This window comes from Annulohypoxylon truncatum, assembly GCF_022578515.1.
Source record: "Annulohypoxylon truncatum strain CBS 140777 unplaced genomic scaffold F4807scaffold_2, whole genome shotgun sequence".
NCBI lineage: Eukaryota > Fungi > Ascomycota > Sordariomycetes > Xylariales > Hypoxylaceae > Annulohypoxylon > Annulohypoxylon truncatum.
In genome coordinates, this window is record NW_025953788.1 from 419,926 (window position 1) to 447,838 (window position 27,913).

Sequence of the window (27,913 nt, forward strand, 5' to 3'; positions counted from 1 at the left end):
GACGCCGAGTTGTTAATCGTATCGGCATATTAAAGCCAAGCCTGCCCTAGCTACTAACAAACAAGACGTCGAATATTTCAGTAAGACGAGGTTGTCATAAGTTTCTTCGGGCAGTGAAACATCCGTAATATTGTGTAGACAAAGCTGCTGTGTACGCATTGCATTCATTACAGCATATATGTATTGCTTCGATCTATTTTGGCAAGTCATCCAATATCATCTTTCAGCTCGTCCGCCCAAATGTCTTGAGCGGAAATGTAAGATTATTAACTTATGTAACAAATCAAGGAACAGGAAGGTGAGTGAGAAGCGAGGGAACCGTTCGCTCGTTCAGGCTTCAGCTCATCCCATCTAGACCGTTCGGGGGAATATGTACTATGGTATGCATGTCAGACGGCGCTTACTTAGCTACAGCTTCTACCACGTTTTTCCCCCTTCCACTCTTTGGGGTCTTTTTATTAGGGCCACACATGTGCCGGACATGGGGGGGACGAGCTGTTCCTGACTAGGAGTTTTTGTCCCTTTGCTCTTACTAGGTAGGTACTCTAGGTATTTGTTTAGAATCCGAGGTTTGTCGTTTTGTCTCGTTTTGGACGGACGGACGGCTAGCCACGTTCGTGTAATCTGTAATTCGTAATTCAGACGTATTGCGTAAAAGTTTGTTTCAAAAAAAAAAAAAAAAAGGTTATGAAAACGAATCACTCGAGCTAGGCGGTAGCTTTAGCTGCGCGATTCGTCGATATGTCAGCTAATTGGTAGCAGTGGGTGTAAAGCCAATATACGCAGAGCAGTAAAGCAGTATTATAAGATGGGGTTCTATCCGCCTGTACATTTTCTACGCCTACATCCAACTTCCATTCCAGAGGAGAATCTGGGGGCGACGGCAAACATCCGACTTAGTTCACAGTACACTTGACTCGACCTTTCTAGAACGCGTGCTATTTCGGTGAATTCTTTCAGTGTAGATTTTTGTCTTTCTTTTTCTTTTTTTCGACTATAAAAAAACGACGACATTCCATCTTTATAACCCGTACACCATTCTCTTCATAGTATCCTCAGCGAGTATATAGCCTACCTAGATAATCAACATCTGAAGCCTTGCTCCTAAATAGTTATCTTTGCTAAATTACACGGCATAACCACCGGCCGTACCCTCATCATAGCAAAGCTTAGTAAGACCAGGAGTCAATTTTGAAATATACCATCTTTTGATTATAAGCAAGGCCGAGAGCCTTGTGTTAAATACGATCCTATAATTGATTTATAGGGAGGCTGGATATTCTCAAAATCTAACACGTATGTATGTAGATAACGGAAAGACTTGTTCGTCCTCTACAATACTCAATAGTCGATTATCAGCACATCAGGTCACTTCTAGTCACTTCACATGCACAATAAACCCGACTAACCAGCACTTAGGATCTCTGATCATAGCAACTGTCTGCCCTGCCTAGCTAACGTAACGTCGGGTCCATACGGTATTGGAGAGCATGGCCATTCTCCAGCCCGTAATATGACAGCCACTCCCGCACTCAAATTTCCGGCCTCTCTCCTTAAAGCTAGGTACTTAGGCATTGGCCCAAGCACGGCATAGAGATATTCTGTTTGTGTCTCTTGCTTCCCTTCTTTTGGCTTTCTCCCCCCTCAAAAACCTATCATAACCGACTAGCCATGCTTCTCTGAGTACTTGGATCATCCAGCTGCCAAGTCTCTTAGGAAAAGAATCGGAATGCGGGACCCATCCCTCTCCTCGGAAATGAAACAAAAATTGCAATGCTCTCAAGGATATCATTAAATTTCCTACCGTAAAGACAGAAAATCCCGCCGGGACACCTCCTCGAATAGAAAGAGTCGAAAAAAAATCCAATGAGCCGGATGGGTCGGTGTCGTGTCCGTGAATAAAAGAGGAGTGAGGCGGTAAGTCTGGACTGGTGTGGTGGTGATGTCTGCGAAGACTCTTAAGGCGTTTACTCGAATGCTGTTAACTTTGCGACTTCGGGAAACTGGTGAAGAGTACTTCTTTCTGTTGATGAAATGTGTCCGTGGATCGAATCGTATGTATAATGAGCCAATGGCAGTGAAGCCGGCTTGGGTTAAATGAAAATGTTATGCGTGTTCTCGATGATGAATTGCACGGCTAGATTCTTGGCGTGCATATCCGTCATCTCCCTCTCGATAGTGTGGTCTCGCATAATAGTAGGTGCAAAGACCACAGCCAGGTTCTTAGGTGTCATCTAATCAACTATTAGCTGAGTGCGCTGAATGTAGAGAAATGCGTTTACTTACGAGATTCTCACGCTCTCTGGAGGCAACGCGATGAAGATGGAACATCAAGAACTCCAGGCAGTCTCTGTGCTGCTGCGGTAGTTGTTTGAATACATTCTGCAAGTGCGCGCACTTCTCCGCATCGCCCGTAATCGCTAGTCAAGTTAGTTTTAATCTGATACTCAGTATTTGTCCACTCGATACTTACAATTCGTCTCGAGAATACGATCATAGACGTCGAATGTCAGCAATGGTGTCGGAAGCTTTCTGAAGTATTGCTTCAGCACACTCGTAACTGCGGTAATGTCCATATCCGGGTCTGAAATATCAAAGTTCTCGTTCTTGTCGAATCCTTCCTGGATGGCCTTGGTTTGCGAGTTTCCACCAGTCTTGCGATAGATACCCTCCATGTCCATACCCCTGAGCTCGACTTCTTCTATACAACGGGTCACGACGCAGGGAATTTGCCGGCGTTCGAAGTCGGCTCGTTCTGCTAGATCGGATCCGAAGAGTACCGAGGGCGGCTCGGCCGCTGCCTGGGTAGTAGTAGTAATGTTGGCTGTTGTCATGCTTTTCTGTATCCCCTGGCCTTTCTTGAAATTGAAGAAGCCTTGACGGCTGGCAGCATCGTTCAATTGGCGATTCTGGCCGTTCACAGGACCGCCTATATGTGTGACTGGCGCCTCGACCTGCGTAACGGTCATGTTGTAGGGAAGACCGATATTCTCACCCGCCATACCCAAGTGACGCTCGCGCTCCGGCTGCTGGAAGGCGACAACTGTGCGGTTAACTCCCTTGGCGATATTCTGGGCCATCGCCTTCGATCCCTTCTTCCAGTTAAACTTCTTGACCTGGCCTTTTCCTATCTTGACCACGGTTGGTCCAGATTCGAGGATGGGTTCTTCCGAGTCGACGGCAAGGAGCGATCCGCCGGTCTGAATGCTGGAGCTATCTAAGCTAACCGAGTTGTTGGATGTGCCCTTGTGCTGGTTGTAAATGCCAAGGCCACTCGGAGGAGATTTAGGGTCCGAGTGGTTCTTGAATCGTTCCTGTATCTGGTTCGTAAGGTCGTTGTTCAAGTCGGCCAACTGCGCATTCTTAGAGACCAGTTGTTCGAACTCCACTCGAGCACGATCCCTCTCGGCGATTGCCTTGTTCTTCTCTTCGACGAGTTCGTCCCTCTCGCTGTGTAGCTGCTCTAGGCTGGCTGACATGGACTGCTTCAGCTTCTCGAGCTTCTGGACGAAGTCCTTCAGGGCCGATTCCTCAAGCTCGCGGGGGTCGATAGGTCTCTTCGTTTCCTTAGCTCTTTCTACGTATCCGGCTAACACTTCCAATTGGCGGATCATGATCTCGGTTTGCGTATCTAGCACCGATACTGTCTTGCGCTTCTCTTCTAATTTTATGGTAAGGTTCTTGAGATCTTTCTCGTTGTTGAACTGGCGCTCCAGTTCTGCGACTCTCTGCTCAGAATTTCGGAGGCGTCGCTTCAATAATATCGGGTCGTCGTTCGAAGCTATCGATAGAGGGCTGGTGATGTCGTGCGAATGGCCATTTACTGCATCCTCCGCGATTGGAGTTTTTGGCCAACGTGGTGATGTGGTTGTGCGCGTTGTTTCGCTGGCACTGCGCGTATGACCAGTGCGAGGAAGGTTGTTGCTAGATTCCGTGCTATTTGTTCTGCCATGACGCACCGCATTCGAAACCCGCCGAAGAATTGAAGACGAGCCCTCGTCCGTACCCAGGATGCGAGCCATGTCTTCATCCATACTGAAGTCACCGCCTGCGCTCCACCTAGGTAGCTTGGGCGATGTCTTGGGCTCACCCGTCGAACTGGCCGACTCCTGGCCCGCACCCGACGTCGGTGGAGCGGGCGGTGCTCTTGGGGTCATGTATGACTCCCCAGCCCTTTCCGCCGCGCCAGGCCGAGATGCTGTACCGTTTACTAAAAAGGACTGTTAGTTAATGATAAAACCCAAGTGCTTTGTGAATGCACTCACCATTTCTAGCAGCTGTAGGAGGAAGCTCCTTTCTAGTGATGGGCTTCGCATTGTTGCTAACCGACGTAGCTAAAGATTCATTCGACCGTACTTCATCTTCGTCTTTGAGGCGAGATTCCTGTGAGCTGCGCGGGGTGCTAGTCTTGTCGCCAGCTTGCAAGAGTTGGGGCGAATCGGCCAGTGGTAGACTGGGGAATGCCTCCTTGTCTTTTCGGCCGGAACTACTGCTACTACCCCTAGATCTAACAGAATCCTGGACCGCATTCGACTGGGACTCTGTTCTGGAATTCGTCTTTTTACTCTTAGGCGCTTCCTGCAACTTGAAATCATCTGCGGGATGCGATCTTCCATTTGTTGTGATCTTTTGGCTTCTGTCCTCAGTCGAAGCTGGCGATGACCTCGAAGGTACGTTCTTATCGCTTCTGCTAGATTTGGAAAGCTTCCTATTCAAGTCTCGGGGAGGAGGCGTCTCGTGGTCAAACGATGACTGTCTTCCCTTCTCCTGGAAAGCAATATGCGGCGTCGAAGATTGCGCCGGCTCCCTCCGCTCCGATATAGAAGCCGGCTTTGAAAGGTTGAAGTAGTCCTTATCCTTCGACTTCTTACTAGAATCGCTGACAGGTTCCGTCGCGGATCTAGGCGTTGGGGCTGGCACTGGACTCGGGTCTAAGGCAACGGGAATGAAGAAACTTTGGTCATCAGCGGTGTTGCTGCTGGCGACATCGCCCCCTGCGAAGATTGCCGAGTTTCGATTATTCCGATAAGTCTGCGAAGGCAGTAAGCCACCATCTCTTCCAGTGTGATCGACGGATCGTTCAGGCGATCTAGCCGGTCTCGAGCTACTTCTAGACGAGTCGTTTCGAGGATACGAAGGTCGTGGTCGCGGAGAAAGTTCGGTGGGAGTGTCAGAGTCAGGTTCGACTCTGTCGTTCGAAAACGCATTGGGGGGTATAGCGTTAGGAGGAAGTGCCGGGAGGGACTTCTCCATGATCATAGGGGATGAATCTTTCTCTCGCGCCTTTGCTTGAGCTGCAGCCTTAGACTTCTTCCTACGTCTAGCCATCAAGGACTCGTGACAGTTCATGCAAAAGATTCCTTGCGAGGTCCTAGCATAACGCAAATTCTCGATCTTCCTTTTACAGTTCCTGCATCTGAAGCAGGCGGCGCAAAAGGCCTGCTCCCCGGTCAATATTGCAAGGTCCTCAATCTTTTCACCGCAAGCGCTGCAGCTGTACGTGCAATTGTTGCATATGAGTGAACCGTCGCCAAGTAGCAACAGGTTTGCGTCCGAATCGAGAAGAGTACCGCAGGTGTTGCATCGGAAGCAGTTGAGATGCCATCGGTTTCCGGCTGCAGCCATGTTAGAATTAGCTTCCACAGACGATATTTTTGCACAGTATAAGCAAACAGAAATGCAATGAATATTCGGAAATCGAAAGTAAACTCACCTAGTTCAAATGCCTTGCCTTCCTCAAGTATCTATATAAAAAACAAGTTTAGCAATGCCATCTTTCTAAGTGAATATGTATCTGCTTCGTACCTCACCGCAACCCTTGCAAGGAAAGACATCGTCGCTCTCTAAAGGGCTGTCTGTGTATTCGTCCATGATGCTGCTCGCCATGTTGCTGGTAGCCGATCCGAAGTTATATGCTAAGCAAGATATCTAAACCTAGCCGAACCAATCGACGATCTGGGAAGGGCTATTCTTTTCTACGAGTATGAGGAGGTGTAGGTAGCTTCAGGTTCGGCGCGTCATGAAAGGCGATCGAGTTTGGGCTATCGCAACATCGAAGCTGCCACTTCCTTAACGGTGACAACTCGATGGATATTCGGGATAATAATGAAGGAGGAAATGTCGAGTATTAAGCGGAATTACTCGACTAATTTATTTGAGGGGTGAAAAGATAGGTGTGTAATCGTCGTTGACCTAGACACTCGAGTGGTTTGTTAGAAAGACGGTCGAGGGTCGAGGTTGTCTGACGAAATCTCGAATGGCGGTGATGCGGTGATGAGCCGCGAGGCAAGATGTGGCAGAGATCGAGTGAGTAAAAGAGAAGGAAAAGAGCGGACCCAGAGAGCAGGTAACAACGCCTTGTAAGGCCTTGTAGGGCGCTACTGTGTCCTGGGAGTAGTACTGCGAGTAATGATCTGGTATGTGGTTTGCGAGATGGGTAAAGAAAGTTTAGGCGTTCTACCTAGGCATGCGTAGTAAGTGGTGTACTATAGCAGCAAGCCACAAGGCGAGACACAGGAGTGTATGACGGGTGAAACCAATGCCCACTTAGATGCCACTCACGGGCCTCGACGTCGATCAGGAAATCGAAATCGGCACTGCGTCTTCGGGATTTCAGGAACTTCAGGAACGGGGAAGAAAGGTATATTTTGCTTCTTCTTTTCCTTCGTCTTTTTTATTTGATTTGGTTATGTACGTAGAAAGGGGACTTGATGAACGATGAGCGATGAATGGATCGTAGATCGTGGATCGCTTCAGTCGATTCAGTCGATGCTCTGTGGTCAATTAGGAAAAGAATAAAATAAAACAAATCAAACAATCCAATTCAATGAATCACAATGCAAAGTTACTGACTAAACCGACTAAAGTGATAAAGTTCGGAACACAGGAAAGGGGGGAATCGCAACCCGTGGAGGGGATACAAGCGTGGATGCCACTGGATGGAGCCCCCAGTTGAACTAACCGTCTCAGAAGATGGACCCTTTATTACCAAAGTGGGACGGTTATGTACAGTACTTGCCCAAAAGATCGAAGTATAATTGTCGTGATACGTGAATATCCGCGATAGAAGAGCTGATAATCTGTCTATCCGGGTATAGTCGATTAGGGGTATGCTAGCTTTCAATATAAATACAGTCACGTATATTTCTAAGACATGTACAAGATATTATCCTGAAGCCTTTTATTTTCCAATGTTGTGTTCACAGCTCGGATATAAAGTCACAGAGGGAATAGAGAAATTCAAGGGAGTTGAAAGGCAACGTGTAAAAGTGTTGACTAGAAATGCATAATGAATGTGATTTGAAGTAAGGGTCAGGTTGAGTAATGGTATTTAATAGTTGGGATGGCAAGTTCACATAAAAGCCAATATCGATATGGGATATAGTTGTTGACCGTTGTTTTAGTAAAAACGGCAAGTCGGGTCGATCTCCACATCCCCTTGACCCTGGAAAAGTATAATCCTTTTAGATGAATATTTAGATAGATAGGTAATCCAGGTTACTCGCCTCCAGTCTCAATGGTCCCAACCCTTTTAACCTTACCAGGCACTAAATTAGTTACATCAAATCGGACGAAGCAAAGTGTTACCCATCATCTCAATACGGTCACCTATTTTTATGAAATTGAGAGTTAAAATGGCAACTAGATCAAAGTCCAAAATAGATCGTTCAAACAATCTAACCATCCTTCTGCGGCCTTTTTGTGGCCATCTCAAACGTCTAGGGCTGGCAGGCTGGGTTTCCAACAGCTCGACCTTTGACAAGAGGCGGCTACACGAAACGGACTAACAAGAGAAAAGAATCCTATCTTCCCTCACATCAGCTTCTTGGCTAGTATAACGAATAACGAAAGGTAAGAGGCCTCGCATATGACAAGTCAGAGCGTGAGTAGGCTATTCGGGCTATCAGAAAATGCAGAAAATGCTACAAAACTGACATACAGAGAGTTTCTTTCCGAATCATGCTTCGGGTCCCGACTTTTGATGTGTTGTTACCTACATGCCTATATGTAGGTATGTATGGAAGTACAGTACACATACAAAGCAGGCAAAAGCAGGCACGCAACAATGCATTGTTGGCCAACGAGAAAGTTCTAGCGCTAGCGATCTTCTTTACATGAACGTGGCGGAACTCGTGCTACGTGCAAAAAGTCTTGGTACCTGCTTGGAGGCGGTCTGGCCCAGCGGCCTAGAGATCGGCACCGCAAAGAGCCCCATACCGTCAACTCATTCTCCTCATATGGCATTCGGTGGCTTTCTTCAAAGTCCCAGGTTCCAGGTCCCAGAGGAATTATGTCTGTGTCTAGCTGCAACAACCCGAAGAACGCCTCGTGCCGTCCTCACGCCGCCGTCATGCCGTTGTTCTGTAACACCACCAGGACGAATGAATTCACACATGCATACTGGAATTCCTGAGCTTCCTAAGCTTCCTGAGTTCCTGAGGCATCTACATCCACCGCACCAATTAATGGAAAACGTCAAGAAGTCATACTAACCGTAAAATAAAACTTAAACCAAGTCCGTCTCTATAGTCGGACTACCCCTATCGTCATCGATTACCAAGCACCAAGCACCAAGCGCCAGGCGGAGAGCTACCAGAGCTACCTTAGCAGCTTTAGCTTCCTCAGGCTAGCATTAAAAATAAATTGCTTTTCCCGCATCTTCCAGTTTGCCAGTCTGCCGGTTTACCAGTCGGGTCGATTAATGGCTTTTCTATAATGGCGGATTCTTCCGTGACGTGCGAAGCCACGCAATGTAATCCCGGCGTTGATCTGATAGACCAAGCAGGGGAACGCGAGTCAGGCCAATTCGAGCGCGGTAAAAGGACCGCTAAAACGTGTTTCAAGTTGAGCATGGTTCTGAATGGCTCTCGTTCAGCCACGAAACGATTCAGACATATTATTCAACCTGTCAACCTCTTCATACCTTCTAAAGGAATGCACCATGCTGACATCACGCAATCTCGTCATTCTTTCTAGAAGCACACGTAAGCGTGGCCCAGTCACGATCACGATGCTTATGATGGCTATGGAGCATCAAGTTTATTCCAGGGTCCTAACCTCCATCATGCAGCATTTTCTACATCTAGGTACATATCAACATACCTACCTACCTACTACCAGGTAGGCCTTCTACGCCTAGCCTTATCTTTATGAAACTAAAAACTATCCATATAATTCCCTTACGTGTTTCCGTTACAGTAACTAACCGCGACCCGATTCTCTGTTCTGTTTTCCTTAAAGGGTCGGAATAAGACCCCTGAGTTGATCTTCGGTATCCTGGGGAGTCTCATGCCCGTCCGCAAATGTTACAGGTAACATTCGGCCGGTTGCTGATTTAGGGGAAATAAGAAAGTCCCTGTCGTTGCCAAGCTCGTCGTCCCATTATTATCTATCGCCTTTTTCACTGCTCTCTTTCGAGCGATGGCACAAGAGCGATTCCGAGCCTGGCAGCGTACCTGATACCTAGTACACCCCATACACCCCAGTGTCTATCAGTTGGTCCAGAGTCGGTCCAGGATTCGCACTTTAATAAGACCACATTACGGGGACCCTCCAAACCGATGAGATTGGCGGCGGATCGCTTACAGCACGTCGCGCCGTTTCAAGATGTGAATCCTGTCCCACCGCCCATTTCGCCCACTTGAGACTTCCAGGAACCCCAACCCCAAACCCCAGCCTGGAATCCTTGCTGGGTCTTGCTGGGACCTGCTGTCGCGCTTGTATCATCGAGCCGCTCTGCAGCGTGCATATACATAATCATTTCGGGTACGCCTTGTTGACATGGATGGGAGTTGTTGTCAAATTCGTCCCCAGTCTACCAATGCGGTACTCATAATTATTATTATTAGTCGGTCCCGGCGAAGTGTTGCCGGTGCTGTAAGGCATTGCCACTTGTTGGAATCTAGAATTGCCAATTCCAGTTGAAAACCCTTGATCTGGCAGCTGTTTCTCTTTATCAACCTGATGCCTACGACCCTGTCCCTTTCATTTCGAAAATTTTGAAAGTGTTTATATCCTGACATCTCATCGCCGGCATACCCAGGTGAAATCTCCGATCCATTGCGGAAAACAGCCAACCAGTCGTTTTTTCGGACCGCATAATGTGTTTTACGGATAGATTCGTATAACGCATTTGCGTATTAGTGCGGATGCATGCAAATATTTCCGTATGTCGCTATACCCCCGTCACGTCCGAACTACTCGTGTGCTTACATTACAGGTTTTTAGCATCTCGGGGCTACGTACCAGTGGGAAAGATCTGCTTGAGCGACTTTATGCTAGCCGCTTATGCTTGAGGCGTTCATACGTGACTAGATAATACCGCGGGCCGAAGACGGTCTCTAAGGTACGACTCGGAGCATATAATGCCGACAATTCGGTGGAAGTAGTCGAGCGTCTTATTCAACATGTTTCAAATGAAACAAAGAGCTAACTCACACAGCGCGATCTTGAATTACATACTTTTCAGATCCACTGCTGACAGGTGAAGCTATTAAGCGACCCGGCACTGCTGACCGAACGCACGGTGGGTGGATAGTGGATAATAAATAAAAATATCCGATCTGGATCTTCGAAACCTAGGGCTTATCCTCCACGAACCACTTGGGTAATGCCAAGAATAATAAGAGATGCAAAATTTCGTGAGATGTAGCCAGCAGATCCCACGTAGTAATGGGAATACAAAACCAGATCGCGGAATGCGACGTGGCCCAACGATGGGACCGACGACAAGTGGAAGTCTTCTCCATTTAATATTTTATGCTATGGACGTTATTCCAGTGCTTAAAAGCTTTGCATATAGACGACTCCTGATTGATGCCCCTCGCGATCCACCTGTCAAACTTGTCGACCTGTCGATCACACGAGGCTTCACTATAACTGAGTGCATATATATCTATATTCGCTAGTATTATTATTCGCTAACAAGTTGCAAAGTTATTTTAAGCATTTAGTCGAATGATTATCATTCTTCTTTACTATGTAAGTGGAAATAAATTGATCATAATTTAGAGTATAGAAAAAGTGAAGTTATGGAAAAAGGGGGTATCACTTCTCGGTATACCTACCTGTTTGAAAGGAGACCCGAGTTCACAAAACCTGCTCATGCAAACGCTTTCAAGCTTGGCTTAATTATAGGTTGCTTCCTGTTTCCTGTTCATGGGAATAGTTGAAACAATTATTGTATACCTATAATAGGATGAGTATATTTCGCAAGCGTTGACCGAAGCACTATACTTACCAATGGATAGCAAACTAACGACATAAACAACATAACAACATAACACCGTGAACCCTCACATCCACACATATACATATAAATATATGAATGAGTCATCCAAAGTCATAATTATCGCCAAGCACCATCCCCTTACATCCTCCACTCCCGCCTCCCAATCCGAAGCTCCTTGCATTAACCCATATATACTATGTAAAGAACCTCCCCAATCCCGGACCTCCAAGACCCGCGGGCCACAGGGACTGCGACCTTCCGTTCCGCATGCCGCAGTGAAGGGCAAAAAGGGAAATCTGGAGATCTGGAAATATAATGGACGAAGCGCCCACCGGCACCCCCTTGGAACCCATCGCGATATAACGGGAGCGCACATTCTTTGTAACTACCTAGGTTGGTAGGTTATGTATGAGGGAGGATTGGGCTAGGCGGTGGTAAGCTAGATGCCGCACGTAGCCTACATAACCTTGCCTCGCTTACGCCTTGCATGGTCTGTAAGCACCTTTAACTTTAAGTAGATAGATGATCGAGATATATATATATATATAAAGTCCCCGATATGGCGGTTGGCCGCGCTTACATGGTGCTTACTGCCACTATACTATGTAGGTAGGCAAGCTACCTGGCGTATAATGTAATGTGTTACCACACCATCGTCACCAGTGCCGGAGGATCGTGCGGCTTTGCAGCTTTGTGTTAGCCTGTGATCTCCCCCCCTTGAGTACCCAACTTAAGCATCCCAAGCTCGCACTCATGTGGGTGTACGGCGCATGCAGAGATATCAGGCGGATATATATAGTACAACGCGAAAACCGGGAATGACTTAAGCTAGCATGGTTTCATGAGAGAGGAAATGTTTCGATTGCAACGAGACCCAGACGGGCTGCTTGTTTGTGAAAGGTTGAACGTCGACGTTGGGTTAGGCTAGGTAGGTACTAATTAAAGTAGGTCGGGAGCGTGACTTGACGGCGGCGCAGCGCGGCGCAGTTGGGAGATATCGCGGTATGTGAAACGATGTAGCCGGCTTGGGATGAGGCACGTGGGCAGATCAGTTCCTCGCGAAGTCGAGTTATATATCTTAGGAAATCCCAATCAGACGATAATTATGCCTATGTGGTATACCATGTATGAGAACCCCTCTATTTCACATGTTCTTTCCTGGAGTAAATGGTATTATAGGATCACGTAAGGGACCAAAGGTGGGCCGAGCGCTCCCTTATACACATCTTAAGACGTCAGAGGTAAATAGTATATCACAATGGTTTCGTTATATTGTGCATATGCGCCGTAGGTATGCTATCTATACCGATGCCCATACCTCGACCCCGAGTATCTCGTCCGTTGTCTGCTATGCTGCATATGGTCTTCGAACATTCCCCCTATACGACGGGCTTAGGCTCTCGTACCATAATAGCAAGCGTAGGCTTCTGCTCATTACCATCCTTTCCCCCGTCGAATTCAAGCGTATCTACCTGGGCGAAGCCGTGGCGCTGATACAGGGGTAAGGCCAGGGGCATGGCTTCCAAGTACACGGGGACCTGCTCTGCGTCCGCGACGGCGAGGACGCTCTGTATCAAAGCGGCGCCGATGCCGCGGCCGTGGTATGAAGGGTCGGTGCATATGATGCTTAGGACTGGTCCATCTGTGAGTATGAATAGATAATACGCCTAGAAGGACGAAAAGGGATAAAGGGACAAAGGCAAAGAAAGGGGGCGTTATATCCCACATACCCAACTTCTCGCTCGTACGCCACTTCTCCTGCATCCTACAACGGGTCAGTATCCAAACAAGCAATTACCGCTTTTAGCAGAAAAAGTGCGAGTTTCAAACTCGTCTCAAGAGCACGATCTCAATTATCCAACCCAAATAGGCAGCTCTGAACCTCGCCACAATCCAAAAAGGGGGCAAAAGAAATTCTTAAACAAGGCATACCTCATCAACCCACCAAACATCTCATCAAACAACACCTGATCAACGCCCTCGGGCGCCTTCAAGCCATGTTTCTTCACCTCTCCCGCATCCCCAACCCCATCCCCTCCCTTCTCACCACCCCCATCTTCCTTTTCCGCGCCTCCAACAACAACCTTCCCCTTCTCATCATACATCACAAACCCACCTCTCAGCCCCGTAACCGTAGCCGGGACATCCCACTTCGCGAACGCGACGACCCTCCCCGTACCTTCCTCCGCGACTTTGAACTGCTGGACGCGCGGGTCGGTGAAGCGCGCGCGGACGCGGTCCGCGTTCCACGCGCGCATTGCGGCGGGCGTCGACCACCAGTACGTGAACTCGGGGACGGCGGAGAAGGCGCGGAAGTCTGTTTTACAAGAAAGGATGGGGTGGATGGTTAGTAGTTCTCATAGGAGAGGGCAATTGCTGAAGTTGAGTTGGATATGCGACGATATAGGCAATTTAGTATATGAATATAAGACAAAACTTACTATGTATAGTTAGCATCGTATTACGTAGTAAGGTTATGGAGGTATATAAAGCCAAAGCGCGAAGAATAGAAGACTCACCAAACATCCGTCATCCCCTCCGTGTCCTCCGGCGTGGCCCTCGACATCGTGAACCCGGGCGGGAGCAGCGCCGACGGGTGCGGGAACGGAAGCGCCATGTTTTCGGAGTAATAACGGCGTTTCTTGACGTGTGTAGTTCCCGACTTTTACGAAATGGGTTGAATGCTTGGATAGCTTGGATACGAAGTGTGAGATGTGTGGCGCTTAGCACTCGGAGCATAAAACCGAGTAATCCGTTGGGTCGGATTTTCCTTGAAGTTGGATTATGTGCTTACCTACAAGGTACGGAATATGTTGTCTAACAGCTTATGCTTAGGCAAAAATTGGGGGTTCGTGAGTCAACCATGCCGAAGCCGAGTTCGCTCTAGCTCCTGCGCCTTAATGCCAATCGATACAAACGCAGGAATCTACTCGCTATAGTATAAGCTTCCCTTACCCCAGCATCTATGATCACTAATCCAAAGCCCCTGGCGTAGTCGCCTGAGTCGTATTGCACGTAGATTCGAGTTTGTGCTACATACATTTGCACTGAATATACAACTGGCCATGGAATCCAGGCCCATATTCACATATAGGAGAATCATCTCACGACTTCCCCCTCCCTATCATCTATCAGATTATCCTGGTCGTCGGAGTCAGAGTCGATATCGTCGATAAAATCCCCTTCGTCAAAAATCTCGTTCTCGAGGGGCGAGTGCACCCGTATCATGGACTTGATAGCTCGGACCACTTGCACGCACTCCCTATCTATCTCCAGGAACGTGCTCGCCATGTCGGCAGAGAAAGGGCTGAGCCGGTCGAGGTCCATGTAGCCTTTGGCGAGGTAGTATAGCGTCGTGGCAACCGGCCGAAGATGTCGGGGAGAAGATCCTTTCCGACGCAAGTCAAGCGATAGCTTATTCCGTACATTTTCCTTGGTACGCAAGACAAACCAACCGGTCCAGTTAGGCATGAGCATCTTTTCGCAGGTAAAGAACGCCTCCTTGTATTCTTTCAACTGGACGAGCGCCTGGATATAATAATTCCAGTTCTTGCTATCGACCTCGAACCCCTCATAACGAACCTCTTGAATAAGACTTCGGATGCCGACCGCGTCCTCCTGGCTGAAGAGCATCCTCTGCATGCACTCTAAGCCGCCTGATAGAACGTACCGATATTTGGGCGATATTTTCGGCGTATGAGGTAAATCTTCAACGTAGTCGGCTGAGCGCGCCTCCTTCTTCGCCGCTTCGAAGAGAATATCCCACGTTTTGGCAACGCGGTCATAATGCTTTTCCTGGAGGTCCGCAAGCATAATAGCGTTAAGCATCGCGACGGGCAAGACTCCACTAGTCTCTTCTTCACCTTGGAAGATATAACGATAGAGGTCAATAAGTTCTCGAGCTTGGACAAAATCTTTCAGGTCAACCAACATGTAAATCATGGTGCTGAAATGAGACTTTTCGATACTTTCTCCCAAAAGCTCGCCTGTCTGATTGGGTTTGTAGGATGATGTTAGCCTGCGTATTTTCTTATTATTATTATTGAGGCCATATATATGATAGAATGTACGAAGCGATTTGCCAAGCCATTCCGTCGCGGTAAACTGTGCTCGTTGCTTCGGGGGGAAATTCTTATATTGCCCCAGTGCCCGGGCCAAGTGGAATAGACTGGTAGATGAAGTCGGAAAGCCGTTTTCTATCATCAGCTTGTGAAGACGTCGGACTGTAGCGGGCTCTCCAGTCATAAGCAGAGCACCCATAACAACATGAAAATGATCCTGAGTGACCTCGAAGGTTTTGTCCTTTAACGCGGATGCGAGGAGACCTAGAGCGTGTTGAGATTGACGACATAACGATAGGCCAAGAAGCAGCTCAAGGTATGTGAATTCGTTATAAGGGATTTCCTTATCGGCCATGAGGTTGAGGACTTTGTTGATGGCAGCTAGGTCCCGGCGAAGAGCGTGATAGCGGAGAAGTTTGTTCCACATCCGAGTTGCGACGATCCCTCTCTTGGCTGCACGAACGCAGACGTCTTCGGCCGCTTGTAAGTGATTATTCTGGCAGTACGCGTCGACGAGACTACTGAGGATAGCATCGTTGGCTCGTATGTTTGCGCTTAGTCCCTGGCGATATAAATCAATCGCGAAGCCTAAGTCACCTCTAGAACCGGCCATCTGCATCATCGTTCCGTAACTATACTTGTCTAATTTTCCTGCCTCGGTACACTTCTCGAAAGTAGATATGGCGCCATCATAGTCGCCAGCCTTCGCATAAGCATTCAGAAGGATATTCCAGGCGTAGGTATTTTGCTCGATGCCAAATTTCCGTTCAATATCGTCAAAAATGCGTTGGGTTTCTCCGACTTCACCTCGAACGGCATGGACGTGAAGAAGATGCGAAAATGTATCGTCAGCTTTGATAGCCGGGAGTTCTGGGTCATCACGGTAAAGCTTCATAAGTTTAGGCCACAGATCGTAAACCTTAAGAGTATCTCCTTGGGCTGCATAGAAAGCTAAGTATCTCTGAAAGGCCCTGCGAGAAGGGATAGTGTGAAACCTATGCCAGTCTCCCCACAGCAGTTCAACTCCGCGGTACTTGATTGAAATTGGCGCATTCAGACCGTTGTAGGCTTTGAATATTTCATGAAGCACGGGATGACTCGGCATGCTCCCGGGGAGATCACGATAGATCCCGTACACCTCAGTCCCAAGTCGTCCCTGGCCCCTATAGATTACGCCACGTAGGAATTCCTCGAAGGCAAGAAGATCATTCGTTATTCCAAGAAGGGGGATAACTTGGTCATCGGCACAAGATAAAAGAGCCCTGCGGACCAAAATTCTCTGCAGCGTGTCCAACGCCTCCTGATCAAGCTCGTGGCCGTCTTGTTCTTGGAGCTCTTGAAGCTCCTGTCGCCCGCGTGTCTGGAATTCGAAAGCTTTCCCAGCGAGACCTGGAACTTCAGAAACATGTCTCAGTTGCGATACAATGCCCCCGAAGTCCCATCTGGCAGCCATCTTGGGATAATGCCTCCAGATATTATATAATAACTCCGCTTTAGAAGATCGCAATGCACTGGCAAGTATTAAATCGAGCGCGTCAATTAAGGAGGGCACTTCGAGACCTTCATGGTCTAATCCTCTCATGAGGATTTCGACGGCTTCATTATCGTTCTGTAAGCTAATTTCAGCCGTGACACCAGCCACAAAATTCTGGTTCGTCCACTGTGGTAAAGACATTTTATGGAAAAGTTCCGAAATTTTCCATGAGTCAGATATTCGACCACTCTTCGAAAGAGAAAGCAAAACCTGATCCAGGTAGATAGATTGTGACGGTTCATCTAAGAACTTGTAATGATGCCAGATCTGATCAATATCTTTGGGATCGTCACTATTATCCTTTAACAGATTATCGAGCGCCTCAATATGCTCTTCTATACTTAAATGACTTATATCATCCTCTATAGTATCGAGCTGTGGAGGTGTTCCATTAGGATCCATATCAGCTTCTTGGACTATATCTTCAACGGTTGCGTCTGGGACCTCCCCCGTCTCCGTAACCGAGGTATTATTTTCAGGTTCAGGGTCATGTTCTTCCGGACTAACACTAGACTCGCCCCCCTGGCGATCGACCTGTCGTCTAGGAACAGACGAGGTAAACAAACGAGGGGCGAGTTTTGCAAAACGCTGGCCTTGGCGGAGACTGTTGGATCGGCTGGTAGAGGTAGGGGTAATTGGGGTTAAGCGGCGCATAAGGTTGATAGCACCAGTTGGATATAAGAAGTCGAGAAGAAAGGCGGAAGCCGTCAGGGCTGAACCCTTGTTATCTTCGGATGTCGAGCCCATGTTGAAATCAAAAGTGCCATGCATTAAAGCTTGCCAGGCGCTGGTGAGCTCAATGTCAGCAGCTCCGTGCTTCCAGAATGCACTCTGAAGCTGTCTCGGGGCTCGCAAGGATTTGGCAGCGCCAGGAACTACTCGTTGGAGACCGCATGGTTCCAGACTGGCAGCTGTCTTCTCCAGCATGAGAAGAATACGTCTGAGGCAGCACACAGTTCGCGCAACGGCCAACAATTCGAAATAAGAGGGTAGAGCAATCGTAAATAAGAGTTCAGGACATTATGGGAACTGGTTCGTATATGTGTTAGTACTGACGAAGTCCGAGGAGCTCCTGGCGCAAATTCATTAACATCCATGGATAGACTTACTGTGCACCAGTGTAAAACAGTCTATCAAAACTCACTAAACAATTAACTACGTCTAATTCTCATGAAGAGAACAGACGTGTCTGAGTTGTATAGTTGTAAAGGCTACAAACCATACCGGACTGCTTCGGCTATGACATATAACGTATAGTGGAAAATTAACCACCCGCCATGTTTAAACTTCTTCAACGACGTCGGCAGCTTCGATCGGTTTTTTTTTTTTTTAACTATAGCTAGTAGCCGGACCCACTCAGCCACAAGCGTCACAGATGCGTGGTGGGATGAATAGCCCCACTACAAACGGCTCTGGATCAATTAAACTTTGTCCCTCCATTTTGTCCCTCCATTCCTCCTGCCGCTCTTGTTAGTGATAGGTAGGTAGCCACCTGTGGCTAGGTACGTGCCCTATGATGCTTGAGTACCTTGGTACTTAGAGCTGGGCATCTCGACCCCACATCAAATTGGATTTTGGATTTTAGAATAAGTAGGTTGGACGTCAAACCCCACTAACTTCATCCACCTTCACCCATACCGGCGACAGTCAGCTTGTGGTTGCGCAAGCATGGACATCACCAATTTCGTGGTTTCGGCCAGGAACCAGGCCTTGTTGTATGGCGACTACAACACCTATCACAAGCAGTTGGTCAAGAAGTTACACAATTGTCGAAAAAGGTTGAATATCGTCACCAAGAATCGAGGCAAGTTCAGCAAGAAGGACACCATCACAGCCGAGAAGCTGGCGGAAAACCATGAGTATGCGCAATGTTCCATGTTGGGGTTTTAATAGCTGACTGGAACGAGGTATCTTCATCTCCAGTTATTGACAGCCGAGCGTGCCTGGGCGCACGCCATGAGATTTAAAGCCGTCCATTCCGCCGACACCAAGGGCATCTCGGGCAGAACCCGCTCCCACATAATATCGAGATTGGATAAAGGAGCTCGAGCTGCCGAGGATCTCGTCAAAATATTATCTGACAGTTCTACAAGTGGCGCCAGCGATACGGATATTCTAGAAGCACGTGCGTACGCTTCTATGATACGGGGTGCGACGCAATTTGAGAAACAGAGCTGGGAAGCTTGTCTACGGAGTTACGCCACAGCTCGTATCATATATACCGCCCTCACCACCGCGATCAAGGGGGATATTTTCAAAGATCTACTATCGGAGACTATCGACCCATCTATTCGATATGCCGCCTACCAGTCCAAGGTTCCGAGAACCTTGGCGATACCAACCATAGCTAGAAAAGCATTCCCCTCTTCTGACTCTTCTTTAGTTGAACAAATCAACAAATTAGCCCCGGAATTACTAAAGACAAGTGATTCGGATGCCCAACGAGGCCAAGTAGGCGCCCCGAACGCACCCCAGACCATTACGTGGAGATCTCGAGAAGTAAAGATCGAAGATGCAGCTATCGCAATTGCGCTGGCCTCGACCGATACGGCTACTTCCCAGCTGGCAGAGAAACTCGCATCGTCTGATATTATACTTCCGAAGGAGATGGCCGCAGCATATGATGAAGTGCTCATAGCCAGCCAAGACGCAGCCGATGCCACTAAGCGTGCCATCGACGAACTCAAGGAGGAAGGCGTGTCCCAGAATGACCCTCGAATACAGAGTCTGCAAATAACTCGTACAGCCGTCAACTATCAAATGATCAGCTGGAGAATTGGTCGCAACCGGGTATTGAGCGGAGAACATGATGGGGCCTTGTTAGATTCAGCACCGACGACTACCCGGAAATCCAAGAAAGATGCCACCTCCCAGAAGCCTAAGGTAGAGCCTACTGGTAGAAAGATTTCTCGGCTCAAAGACAAAGTCGTGCTTTACGATTCTACGATACAGAGCATCGACTCGATCAAGGAATTACCCGGTGTTGCGGCTGACGAAGGTCTTTTAGAACAATTGAATGCGACTGCAAAGTATTTCCGTGCTCTAAAGTCAGTATTCACAATTCCGGCTTATATAATTTGAATGAATACTTATCGACTATATAGGTCTCTCTCTATTGCGCGGTCGCATTCGCTAACTGACCAGTCGCTCAATGCCTTGGTTCTCACCAAGCACGCATTTGACGAGAGCCAGCAGTCCGCGGCGTTTTTCTCCAAGCATGGTACCTCTTCTTCAGAGACATCTCCCCGCAACATAGAGATTCGGCAATCCGATATTCAATTCCTACATAATCTCTTGAAGGGAGAACTTCAACGATGCCGCGCAATTGTTGAAATAGACAATCTGCGAAAGAAGGCAGCGAATACAACTCCCCCGGCGGCGAGGATTCCCTTGGTACAACGGTTATTCGAGTACCCGGCAGAAGGCGTCGACTTAAACTGTCTCGTGGACTTCCCACCTAAGGTCGATCCAATTCCAGTGAAACCACTATTTTTCGATGTTGCCTGGAACTACATTGATTATCCTGGCAAGGCTTCGGCCGCCGCCCCAGAGCCTGAAGAGAAGCCGGCCCAGCCAGCGCAGCCGCAGAAGAAAGGATGGTTTTTCGGAAGGTAATAATCAACCCACCTGTGAGCTGTCTATTCTACGTAAAACAGATAGCAAATCGGAAATTTACAAGCTACGAGACATCTCGTCAATTTATTGTGCTACTATTCTTTTTTCCCCTGATCCCCTGATCCCCTGAGCCACGTATTTTTATCATCCCTTAAGGGACTGCACCCTTCAATGTGGGTTGATTATCGTGCGGATGCCACATCGCATGGAAGGGCGTTCTGCGACAAGGCATACCATACCTACCTAGTGTCGAATATATGCATCCCTTACTATACTCAAGACGCTTTTAAAGTAGATAACCCACCCCGCCATTGCACCTAGTTCCAAGGTATCTAAAGAGTAGGTCTGCGTTCGAGTGTCCTTTTCTTTTCTGTTCGAGTCATGGTGAAACTATGTTCGGTCGTCGCTCTTCAAGCAGCGGCAGCGCGACGGGGTCGCCGGGACCCGGAACCGACTGCGAGAATAGCCCGATGCTGGACTGGCCGTCGAAGGCATGGGATAGCAACAGCTTCGTAGACGTTCCTCTCGTCGTCGTCGAGGGGAAGAAGGGCCCGCGGAGATCGGTCTCGTTGCGCGTTTTTGTGGCTTCGCTCGTGGGCCTGTTTATCGCGGCGCTGGGCCTCGGCGCGGGCTGCGGGTTCGGGCTCGGGAGGTATAAGATCGTGTATGAGAATGAGAGGCCGCTGACGGATGAGGGTTATAGTGGTAGGTATGGTGTGGGTGTACCGGAAGATCTCGAGTTCGTGCCGATAGACAGGCTGGTTAATAGGAGGGAGCTTGACCTCGATACAGGATTTTCCCCTACTTCAGGGAAAGGAGAAGAAGGAAAGAAGATCCGCGAGTACGTTTTCAACGTCTCGCTGGCTCTCGCGGCACCAGACGGATTCCGGAAACCCATGGTCCTGGTCAACGGGCAGTCGCCGGGGCCGCTGGTCGAGGCCAACGCAGGCGATACGATCAGGGTGCGCGTCAACAACCTGATGCCGAACGCCAGCACGTCGATCCACTGGCACGGCATCAACCAGCAGGGCACGCCGTGGATGGACGGCGTGGCCGGCGTGACGCAGTGCGGGATCCCGGCCGGCGGCAGCTTCACGTACGAGTTCGGCGTCGAGGACCAGCGGGGCACGTTCTGGTGGCACGCGCACTCCTCCGTGCAGTATAGCGATGGCGCTTACGGGGCCATCGTGATTCGCGATCCGGGGGAGATGGTGCCCCGGACGGATGACGAGAAGCTGGTTTTTGTGTCGGATGTATATCACGCTTACGGATCTGTTGTAAGATGAGCCCACCCCCCTGCGAAAACTCGAGTTTGCCTAAGTAGATTCCTGTTATACGAAGAAGGATTCATGCTAACAGTATATCTTGGATATGATAAAGATATTAGACAGCTACCTCAACCCAACCTCGAAATGGGCGCCTACCGAATCGGGCGTCGAGCCTCTCGCAGATAACATCCTGATGAACGGGCAGAACACGTACAATTGCTCTGTAACCTCAACCACCTTCCGCCAACCACCTAATTCCAACCGACCCTCCTCCCTAAGAAATACCAACACCAACACCAACTCAAACGCCAACGATTGCACAGGCGGCAACCCCTACACCACCACCATCCGCCGCGGCCACAAGATCCGACTCCGTCTCATCAACGCATCGAGCTTCTTCTCATACTGGTTCAGCGTCGACAACCACACGCTCACCATCGTCGAGCTCGACGGCGTCGAGATCGAGCCCATATCCGCGCGCGGCGTGTACCTGAACCTCGGGCAGCGCGTGTCCGTGATCCTGGCCGCGGACCAGGAGGTCGGCAGTTACTACCTGAGAGCGACGATCCCGAAGACGTGTTTCGTGCCGTACTCGACGTATACGAGTGCTGGGCTTGAGGACGGGGGGTATGCCGTTAGGGGGGTATTGAGGTATGCCGAAGACGATAGTGAGGAGGAGGATGGGAAGGGTAGTGAAATAATCGAACCGATTGGGGTGGCGGGAAATACGACGAATCCGTACGGCGTCGAGAACAACGGGCTCAGGGGCGACGTGTGGGAGGGCTGCGACGATATGCCGTTCAACATGCCGGTGCCGATGCGTAGACAGCCCGCCGTGAATGTGAGCGAGGCGAACACGCATTACATCGAGTACGCTTTCCGCCAAGCGCAGGAGGTGAATCGGATTTTCATTAACAAGGTATATCCATCCTCCCTGTCCCTATCCAACCTGACCTCTCTCCTAACAGACGAAATTCGTGTATAGACATCCTACTCGCCCCTCCCTCACAACGCCACGCTCTGGAAAGCCATGGAGCAGCAATTCACCGCCGACAAGGCGAACTCGTACAATAGCTGGGACTTCGGGCTGAACCAACAAGTCCTGCACATCCCAGACGCCGAGCAAGGCGCGCAAATCGTCATTAATTCGAAGGACGCGATGGAGCACCCGTGGCATTTACAGTGAGCCGCACTGCCCTCCTCCTTACTCCTTTATCCCCACCCCCACTCTCCCTTTTCCCGCACTCCTACCCATTCTTCCCTCTCTTAGGTACTCTTTATTGAAGGTCCCGCTAACTCCTGACCTACCAGCGGCCACACATTCCAAGTCGTAGGCTGGGGCCGCGGCGCCTTCGGCAGCGGCGCGACGACGTGGAATCTGGACAACCCCATGCGCCGGGACACCGTGACCGTGCCGCCGAACAACCACGTAGTCATCCGCTTCGCGGCCGATAACCCGGGGGTGTGGGCGCTGCACTGCCATGTCTCGTGGCATGTCGAGGGTGAGTTTATACCCCTTCCTTTTCCCCCTTTCCCTCCTCCCCTACTCCGTCTCGCTGTCCCCTTCCGTATTTCTCGTGTGCTAGAATGAGTTAAGTAAATAAATCAAGAACCAAGTGTACTAAAACCGTGTCACGCAGGTGGCATGTTTCTCACCCTAGCCGAACGACCGTCCGATCTCGTCCGTATGGTCGGCGCGATGGATCCGGAGACGAAGCGGCTGAGCCAAAGTTTCTGCGGCGCCGGTGACGATGAGGGACCCAGTTCCCGCTAGGGGCGCGATGTCATTCGAATTTTCTAATAACCAAGAGCCAAGGCGGGTAAACTGTTAATGTAATTAGTTAATACCAACGAACAACGGAACATGCTTAAATCAACATGTTCCAACGTACATAGCACCCAATTAAACATACTACCACAACAGATACCAACCAAAAAAGCCACAAATCATGAGAGGGGATGTCTTCCATTATTTTTTTGCTATCCTTCGTCGTAAAACGTCCTATATACACACACACGTAAATGCCCCAAACCAGAGCAAACCCTTCCGCCTGATGCCATTTCATTCAATCATTGGCAGTAGAGCCCGTGTGAAAACCCGTCTTCTTCAGCACGCATGCAGATTTTAATAATAATAAAAAAACTTTAAAAAAGCTTTCCCTACCCCTCAAGTCTCAGAACGCCGCATATCCGCCCGCAAATTTCGTGATGAGAAGAACATCGCCTCAGTCGAAATGTCGAAAGACGATTCGGGGAATCAATGTGGAAGCGGCAAATATGAGTACAGGGGTAATGTACAGGTATGGAGAGCTGGGTCGTGTGGGTCCCGGCTCCGAGAGATAATTAAGGGCTAACGGAGAAGATTCTCTTTCTGGTTAACGCATTCAAGGCTTCTTCTCATCCTCGGGCTTCGACTCCGAAGAGTTAGGCTCGGAGCTGCCGGAGCTGCCGGACTGTTCGCCCGACTCAGCACGGGCCTTGTGCATCTTGTCGAAGAGGTTTAAGCTGGCGACTTGCAGCTCGTCGGTCTTCGCCTTAATTTCCTCAGAGGTGGCAGTACCCTCGCCGGACTGGCTCTTGACAATCAATTCCCGTAGAGAGGTGATCTTCTCCCGGATTCCATCAGCCTCGGTCTTGTCGAGTCTATCAGCGAACTCGTTAAGAGCCTTCTCGGTATCGTTCAGGACGCTGTCGGCGCGGTTGGCAGTCTCGATGACGGCCTTGCGCTCCTTGTCCTGCTCGGCGTACTTCTCGGAGTCCTGAACCATGCGCTCGATCTCAGAGTCGGACAGACCAGAGCCGGAGGCGATGGTGATGGACTGGTCCTTGTTGGTGCTCTTGTCCTTGGCGTGGACGTGGACGATAGAGTCGGCGTCGATGTCAAAGGTAACCTCGACTTGGGGAACACCACGGTGTGCGGGCGGGATACCGACGAGCTGGAAGTTGCCGAGAAGCTTGTTGTCCTTGACAAGCTCACGTTCACCCTGGTATACCTTGATCTCGACGGCAGTCTGGAAGTCGGCGGCAGTGGAGAAGACCTGGGACTTCTTGGTAGGGATAGTGGTGTTGCGGTTGATCAATCGAGTGAACACACCACCGAGAGTCTCAATACCAAGGGACAGAGGAGTGACATCCAATAGCAGGAGATCCTTGACTTCACCGGAAAGAACAGCACCCTGAATGGCAGCACCAATGGCAACAGCCTCATCAGGGTTGACAGACTTAGCGGGTTCACGGCCGAATATGCTCTTGACGGACTCGGAAACCTTAGGCATACGGGTCATACCACCGACGAGGATGACCTCCTGGATGTCCTTCGCCTGCAGGTTAGCATCCTTGAGAGCTTTGCGGACGGGCTCGATAGTCTTGGTGATTAGAGGATCCATCATGCTCTCAAGCTGCGATCGAGTCATCTTGGTGTTAATGTGCTTGGGGCCCGAGGCATCGGCAGTGATGAAGGGAAGGCTGATATCGGTCTGGAGAGAGGAGGATAACTCAATCTTAGCCTTTTCAGCGGCCTCACGGATTCGCTGGATGGCCATTCGGTCGTTGGATAGGTCAATGCCGGAGTCGGCCTTGAATTGCTGGACGAGGTGGCGGACTAGGCGGATATCGAAGTCCTCTCCACCCAAGTGGGTGTCACCGTTCGTCGACTTAACTTCGAACACACCGTTCTGGATCTCCAAGACGGAGATATCGAAGGTACCACCACCAAGATCGTAGACAGCGACAACTCGGTCGGCTTCCTTCTCCAGACCATAGGCCAGCGCAGCGGCGGTAGGTTCGTTGACAACACGTAGGACGTTGAGACCAGAAATCTGACCGGCATCCTTGGTTGCTTGACGTTGAGAGTCGTTGAAATAAGCAGGGACGGTAACGACAGCATTCTTAACTGGCTTGCTTAGGTAGGATTCAGCAGTCTCCTTCATCTTGTTCAGAACGAAGCCACCAATCTGCGAGGGCGAGTACTTCTGTCCTCGAGCCTCTACCCAGGCATCGCCATTGGAGTGTTGGACGATCTTGTAAGGGACCTCCTTGATGTCCCTTTGGACCTCGGGATCAGTGAACTTTCGTCCGATTAATCGCTTGGTGGCAAAGAGAGTGTTCTCAGGGTTGACGACAGCCTGTCGCTTTGCGGCAACACCGACTAATCGCTCACCATCTTGCGCGAAAGCAACAACAGATGGTGTTGTTCGAGCACCTGCACGTTGCCGATTAATATTTCGTCATAGACATATAGATGTGCGCCAGCGACATTATCTTACCTTCCGAGTTCTCAATGATTCTGGGCACCTTTCCTTCCATTATTGCGACAGCCGAGTTGGTGGTACCTAAGAGGAAATATTAGCATATGGCCCGAAAAAAAGTGGTGACAGTAGCATCGGCAAACTTACCAAGATCAATACCGATGACGGCACCTTGGACCTTTCCCTCAGTCGACTCATATCGAGCGAAGCTGGCCCCTAAGGGTTTTCGTAAAGGCGCAGCCCATCGCGCAGCTGTGGGAGTTGCTCGAGGAAGCTATTAAATCAATCCAATGTTAGCCATGCGCGGGGGCACAAAATATTTTTGAATTTCGGAGGACCGGGTTTAAAAACTCACAGCTCTGGAGAATGATCGGGCGGCCAACATATTGAAGGCTGGAGAATGAAAGGCGCAAATGATAGTGACGTTAGGAAGGATTGGAATGGAAGAGGAAAGAGAAGTTCTGGTCTAATGTACAGGTGACCCGACGACGTTTTTATTATGTATGGAGGGGAATGGAAGAGGCAAAAAATTTGGCGGGATGGATACCATAAAATTTCTGCGGCGACGTAGAAGAGAGCAGATTTCTTCTCAAAGCTTCCCGAAGGGCGGTCAAATTCGGCAATATCGGGGCCAATGATATCTCGGTATTCCATACCTAACTGGTCTAAGTACCTCTGAAAAATTCAAGAAGTGGCGGCCATCCCACTTTCTCTACGCTAACTTCTTTCTGCGCTAACCTCTTCCGCGCTTACTTCTTCTAACAGACCAGGTACCTCGGTATGTACCTCCGGACGGGCAGCGGGCATGACGGAGTGATGGAGCCGCGCTTAGATAATATTCTAGTTCTAGAATTTTTAAGTTGACCTTTTTGAGACCTTCAATTGGTAGGCCATTCCAGATGTAGTAGGTTACCTACCGATGTCTAAGTTCTTGCACAGTCATCACTAGCAATGAACGGCTGCGTCTCATATGCTGTAGGTCCCAGATGATTTTTTTATTAATGTTTGCAACACGCATATAACACATGTCAGGAATAGTTTATATTTTTATATTATCATGAACAGCTATGCTTAGAAATGCAAAGGATATTCAGATTCGTATCTTATGATGTAAGGTTGTTTGAAAACCCCAGTGCCGCGGAGTTTACCAGGTAGACGATACCTAAACGATACTCCCGCTCCTGGTATCCGGATAATTAGGTTGTTCCAAGTTCCAAATGGCATCACTGCAAGGTCTAGTGAGGTATTACCTTAGCTTTGACTAAAACGGAAATCATGGAACGTTCCCTCTTACTTTAACGATAACGGGCGTACCTTGCGTGGGTATATAGAGTTGCACAGCGCTTTCTACTGTTCAAAATCTTTAATTGTTAAAGGGAAAGTCACCCGTTCATACCTCTCCCATACATACACTACTCACATTAACAGATGTAGTGGGTACTTTGTGTCGTATCCAGTGTATCGTACTTACCGTTAAGGTGGGTGCGCCTGGGCAGGGTTGTTGGTGGTTGCCCCGTACCCAGAGTCCCAGACAGGCAGAGTTGATTGTCGGCCGTTGCTGTTGCTGCTGCTGCTACTAATGCTACGGCTACTGCTGAGAATCTGAACGTCATCTGAGGAGCCTTCCACCTTCCTAGAGGGAACCTTTTGACCTTTGTCCTTCATTGTCTCGTGAACACAAAAAATAATTTCATTCTACCCGTCGCCATTTAACCTTACCTCATAACGACTAACCGTCCCGCATCCGTGATTTTCCTACACAGCAAATTAACTTGCACCCCCCTACCCCGGGACGTGGATAACTTGGTGACTGATTTTTCTGCACATCGGGGCATATCTACCATTCCGTCGCCGTCGCTGCGGATGTGATTGTACTTTCAACTTTTCCACCACATCCCAGTTTATCTCACCTGGGCAGTCAACCCGAACGTACTCTCCTACCACAATCCCGACTTAAC

At 49.2% G+C, this 27,913-nt stretch overlaps 6 protein-coding genes across 6 annotated transcripts; 2 read left to right on the plus strand and 4 right to left on the minus strand.

The window, feature by feature from the left end:
- Positions 1 to 1,942: 1,942 nt before the first annotated feature.
- F4807DRAFT_114882 (RhoGAP-domain-containing protein) lies at positions 1,943 to 6,070 on the minus strand. The gene is made up of 6 exons (XM_047992815.1): positions 5,806 to 6,070; positions 5,714 to 5,744; positions 4,266 to 5,615; positions 2,474 to 4,210; positions 2,287 to 2,420; positions 1,943 to 2,234 (listed from the first exon to the last, which is right to left on the minus strand). Exons 1-6 carry the CDS (start codon positions 5,884 to 5,886, stop codon positions 2,094 to 2,096), a joined length of 3,474 nt encoding a protein of 1,157 aa, XP_047858639.1. The 5' UTR covers positions 5,887 to 6,070; the 3' UTR covers positions 1,943 to 2,093.
- Positions 6,071 to 12,609: 6,539 nt separating this feature from the next.
- F4807DRAFT_455763 (acyl-CoA N-acyltransferase) lies at positions 12,610 to 13,847 on the minus strand (the record flags this gene model as incomplete). The annotated part of the gene is made up of 5 exons (XM_048000772.1): positions 12,610 to 12,863; positions 12,961 to 12,995; positions 13,163 to 13,547; positions 13,663 to 13,670; positions 13,750 to 13,847. 5 exons carry the CDS (start codon positions 13,845 to 13,847, stop codon positions 12,610 to 12,612), a joined length of 780 nt encoding a protein of 259 aa, XP_047858640.1.
- A 302-nt stretch (positions 13,848 to 14,149) lies between these two features.
- On the minus strand, positions 14,150 to 18,164 carry F4807DRAFT_114978 (uncharacterized protein). Its single transcript, XM_047992816.1, has 2 exons — positions 17,935 to 18,164; positions 14,150 to 17,854 (listed from the first exon to the last, which is right to left on the minus strand). The coding sequence occupies exon 2, from the start codon at positions 17,750 to 17,752 to the stop codon at positions 14,330 to 14,332; it is 3,423 nt and encodes a 1,140-aa protein (XP_047858641.1). The 5' UTR covers positions 17,753 to 17,854; positions 17,935 to 18,164; the 3' UTR covers positions 14,150 to 14,329.
- A 237-nt stretch (positions 18,165 to 18,401) lies between these two features.
- F4807DRAFT_115040 (uncharacterized protein) lies at positions 18,402 to 20,741 on the plus strand. Its single transcript, XM_047992817.1, has 3 exons — positions 18,402 to 18,684; positions 18,733 to 19,872; positions 19,930 to 20,741. The coding sequence occupies exons 1-3, from the start codon at positions 18,494 to 18,496 to the stop codon at positions 20,438 to 20,440; spliced, it is 1,842 nt and encodes a 613-aa protein (XP_047858642.1). The 5' UTR covers positions 18,402 to 18,493; the 3' UTR covers positions 20,441 to 20,741.
- A 1,014-nt stretch (positions 20,742 to 21,755) lies between these two features.
- F4807DRAFT_406752 (multicopper oxidase-domain-containing protein) lies at positions 21,756 to 23,587 on the plus strand. The gene is made up of 4 exons (XM_047996319.1): positions 21,756 to 22,627; positions 22,694 to 22,890; positions 23,020 to 23,210; positions 23,349 to 23,587. The coding sequence occupies exons 1-4, from the start codon at positions 21,812 to 21,814 to the stop codon at positions 23,480 to 23,482; spliced, it is 1,338 nt and encodes a 445-aa protein (XP_047858643.1). The 5' UTR covers positions 21,756 to 21,811; the 3' UTR covers positions 23,483 to 23,587.
- On the minus strand, positions 23,588 to 26,651 carry F4807DRAFT_406754 (hsp70-like protein). Its single transcript, XM_047996320.1, has 4 exons — positions 26,311 to 26,651; positions 26,103 to 26,229; positions 25,974 to 26,039; positions 23,588 to 25,909 (listed from the first exon to the last, which is right to left on the minus strand). The coding sequence occupies exons 1-4, from the start codon at positions 26,338 to 26,340 to the stop codon at positions 24,093 to 24,095; spliced, it is 2,040 nt and encodes a 679-aa protein (XP_047858644.1). The 5' UTR covers positions 26,341 to 26,651; the 3' UTR covers positions 23,588 to 24,092.
- Between the last annotated feature and the right edge of the window lie 1,262 nt (positions 26,652 to 27,913).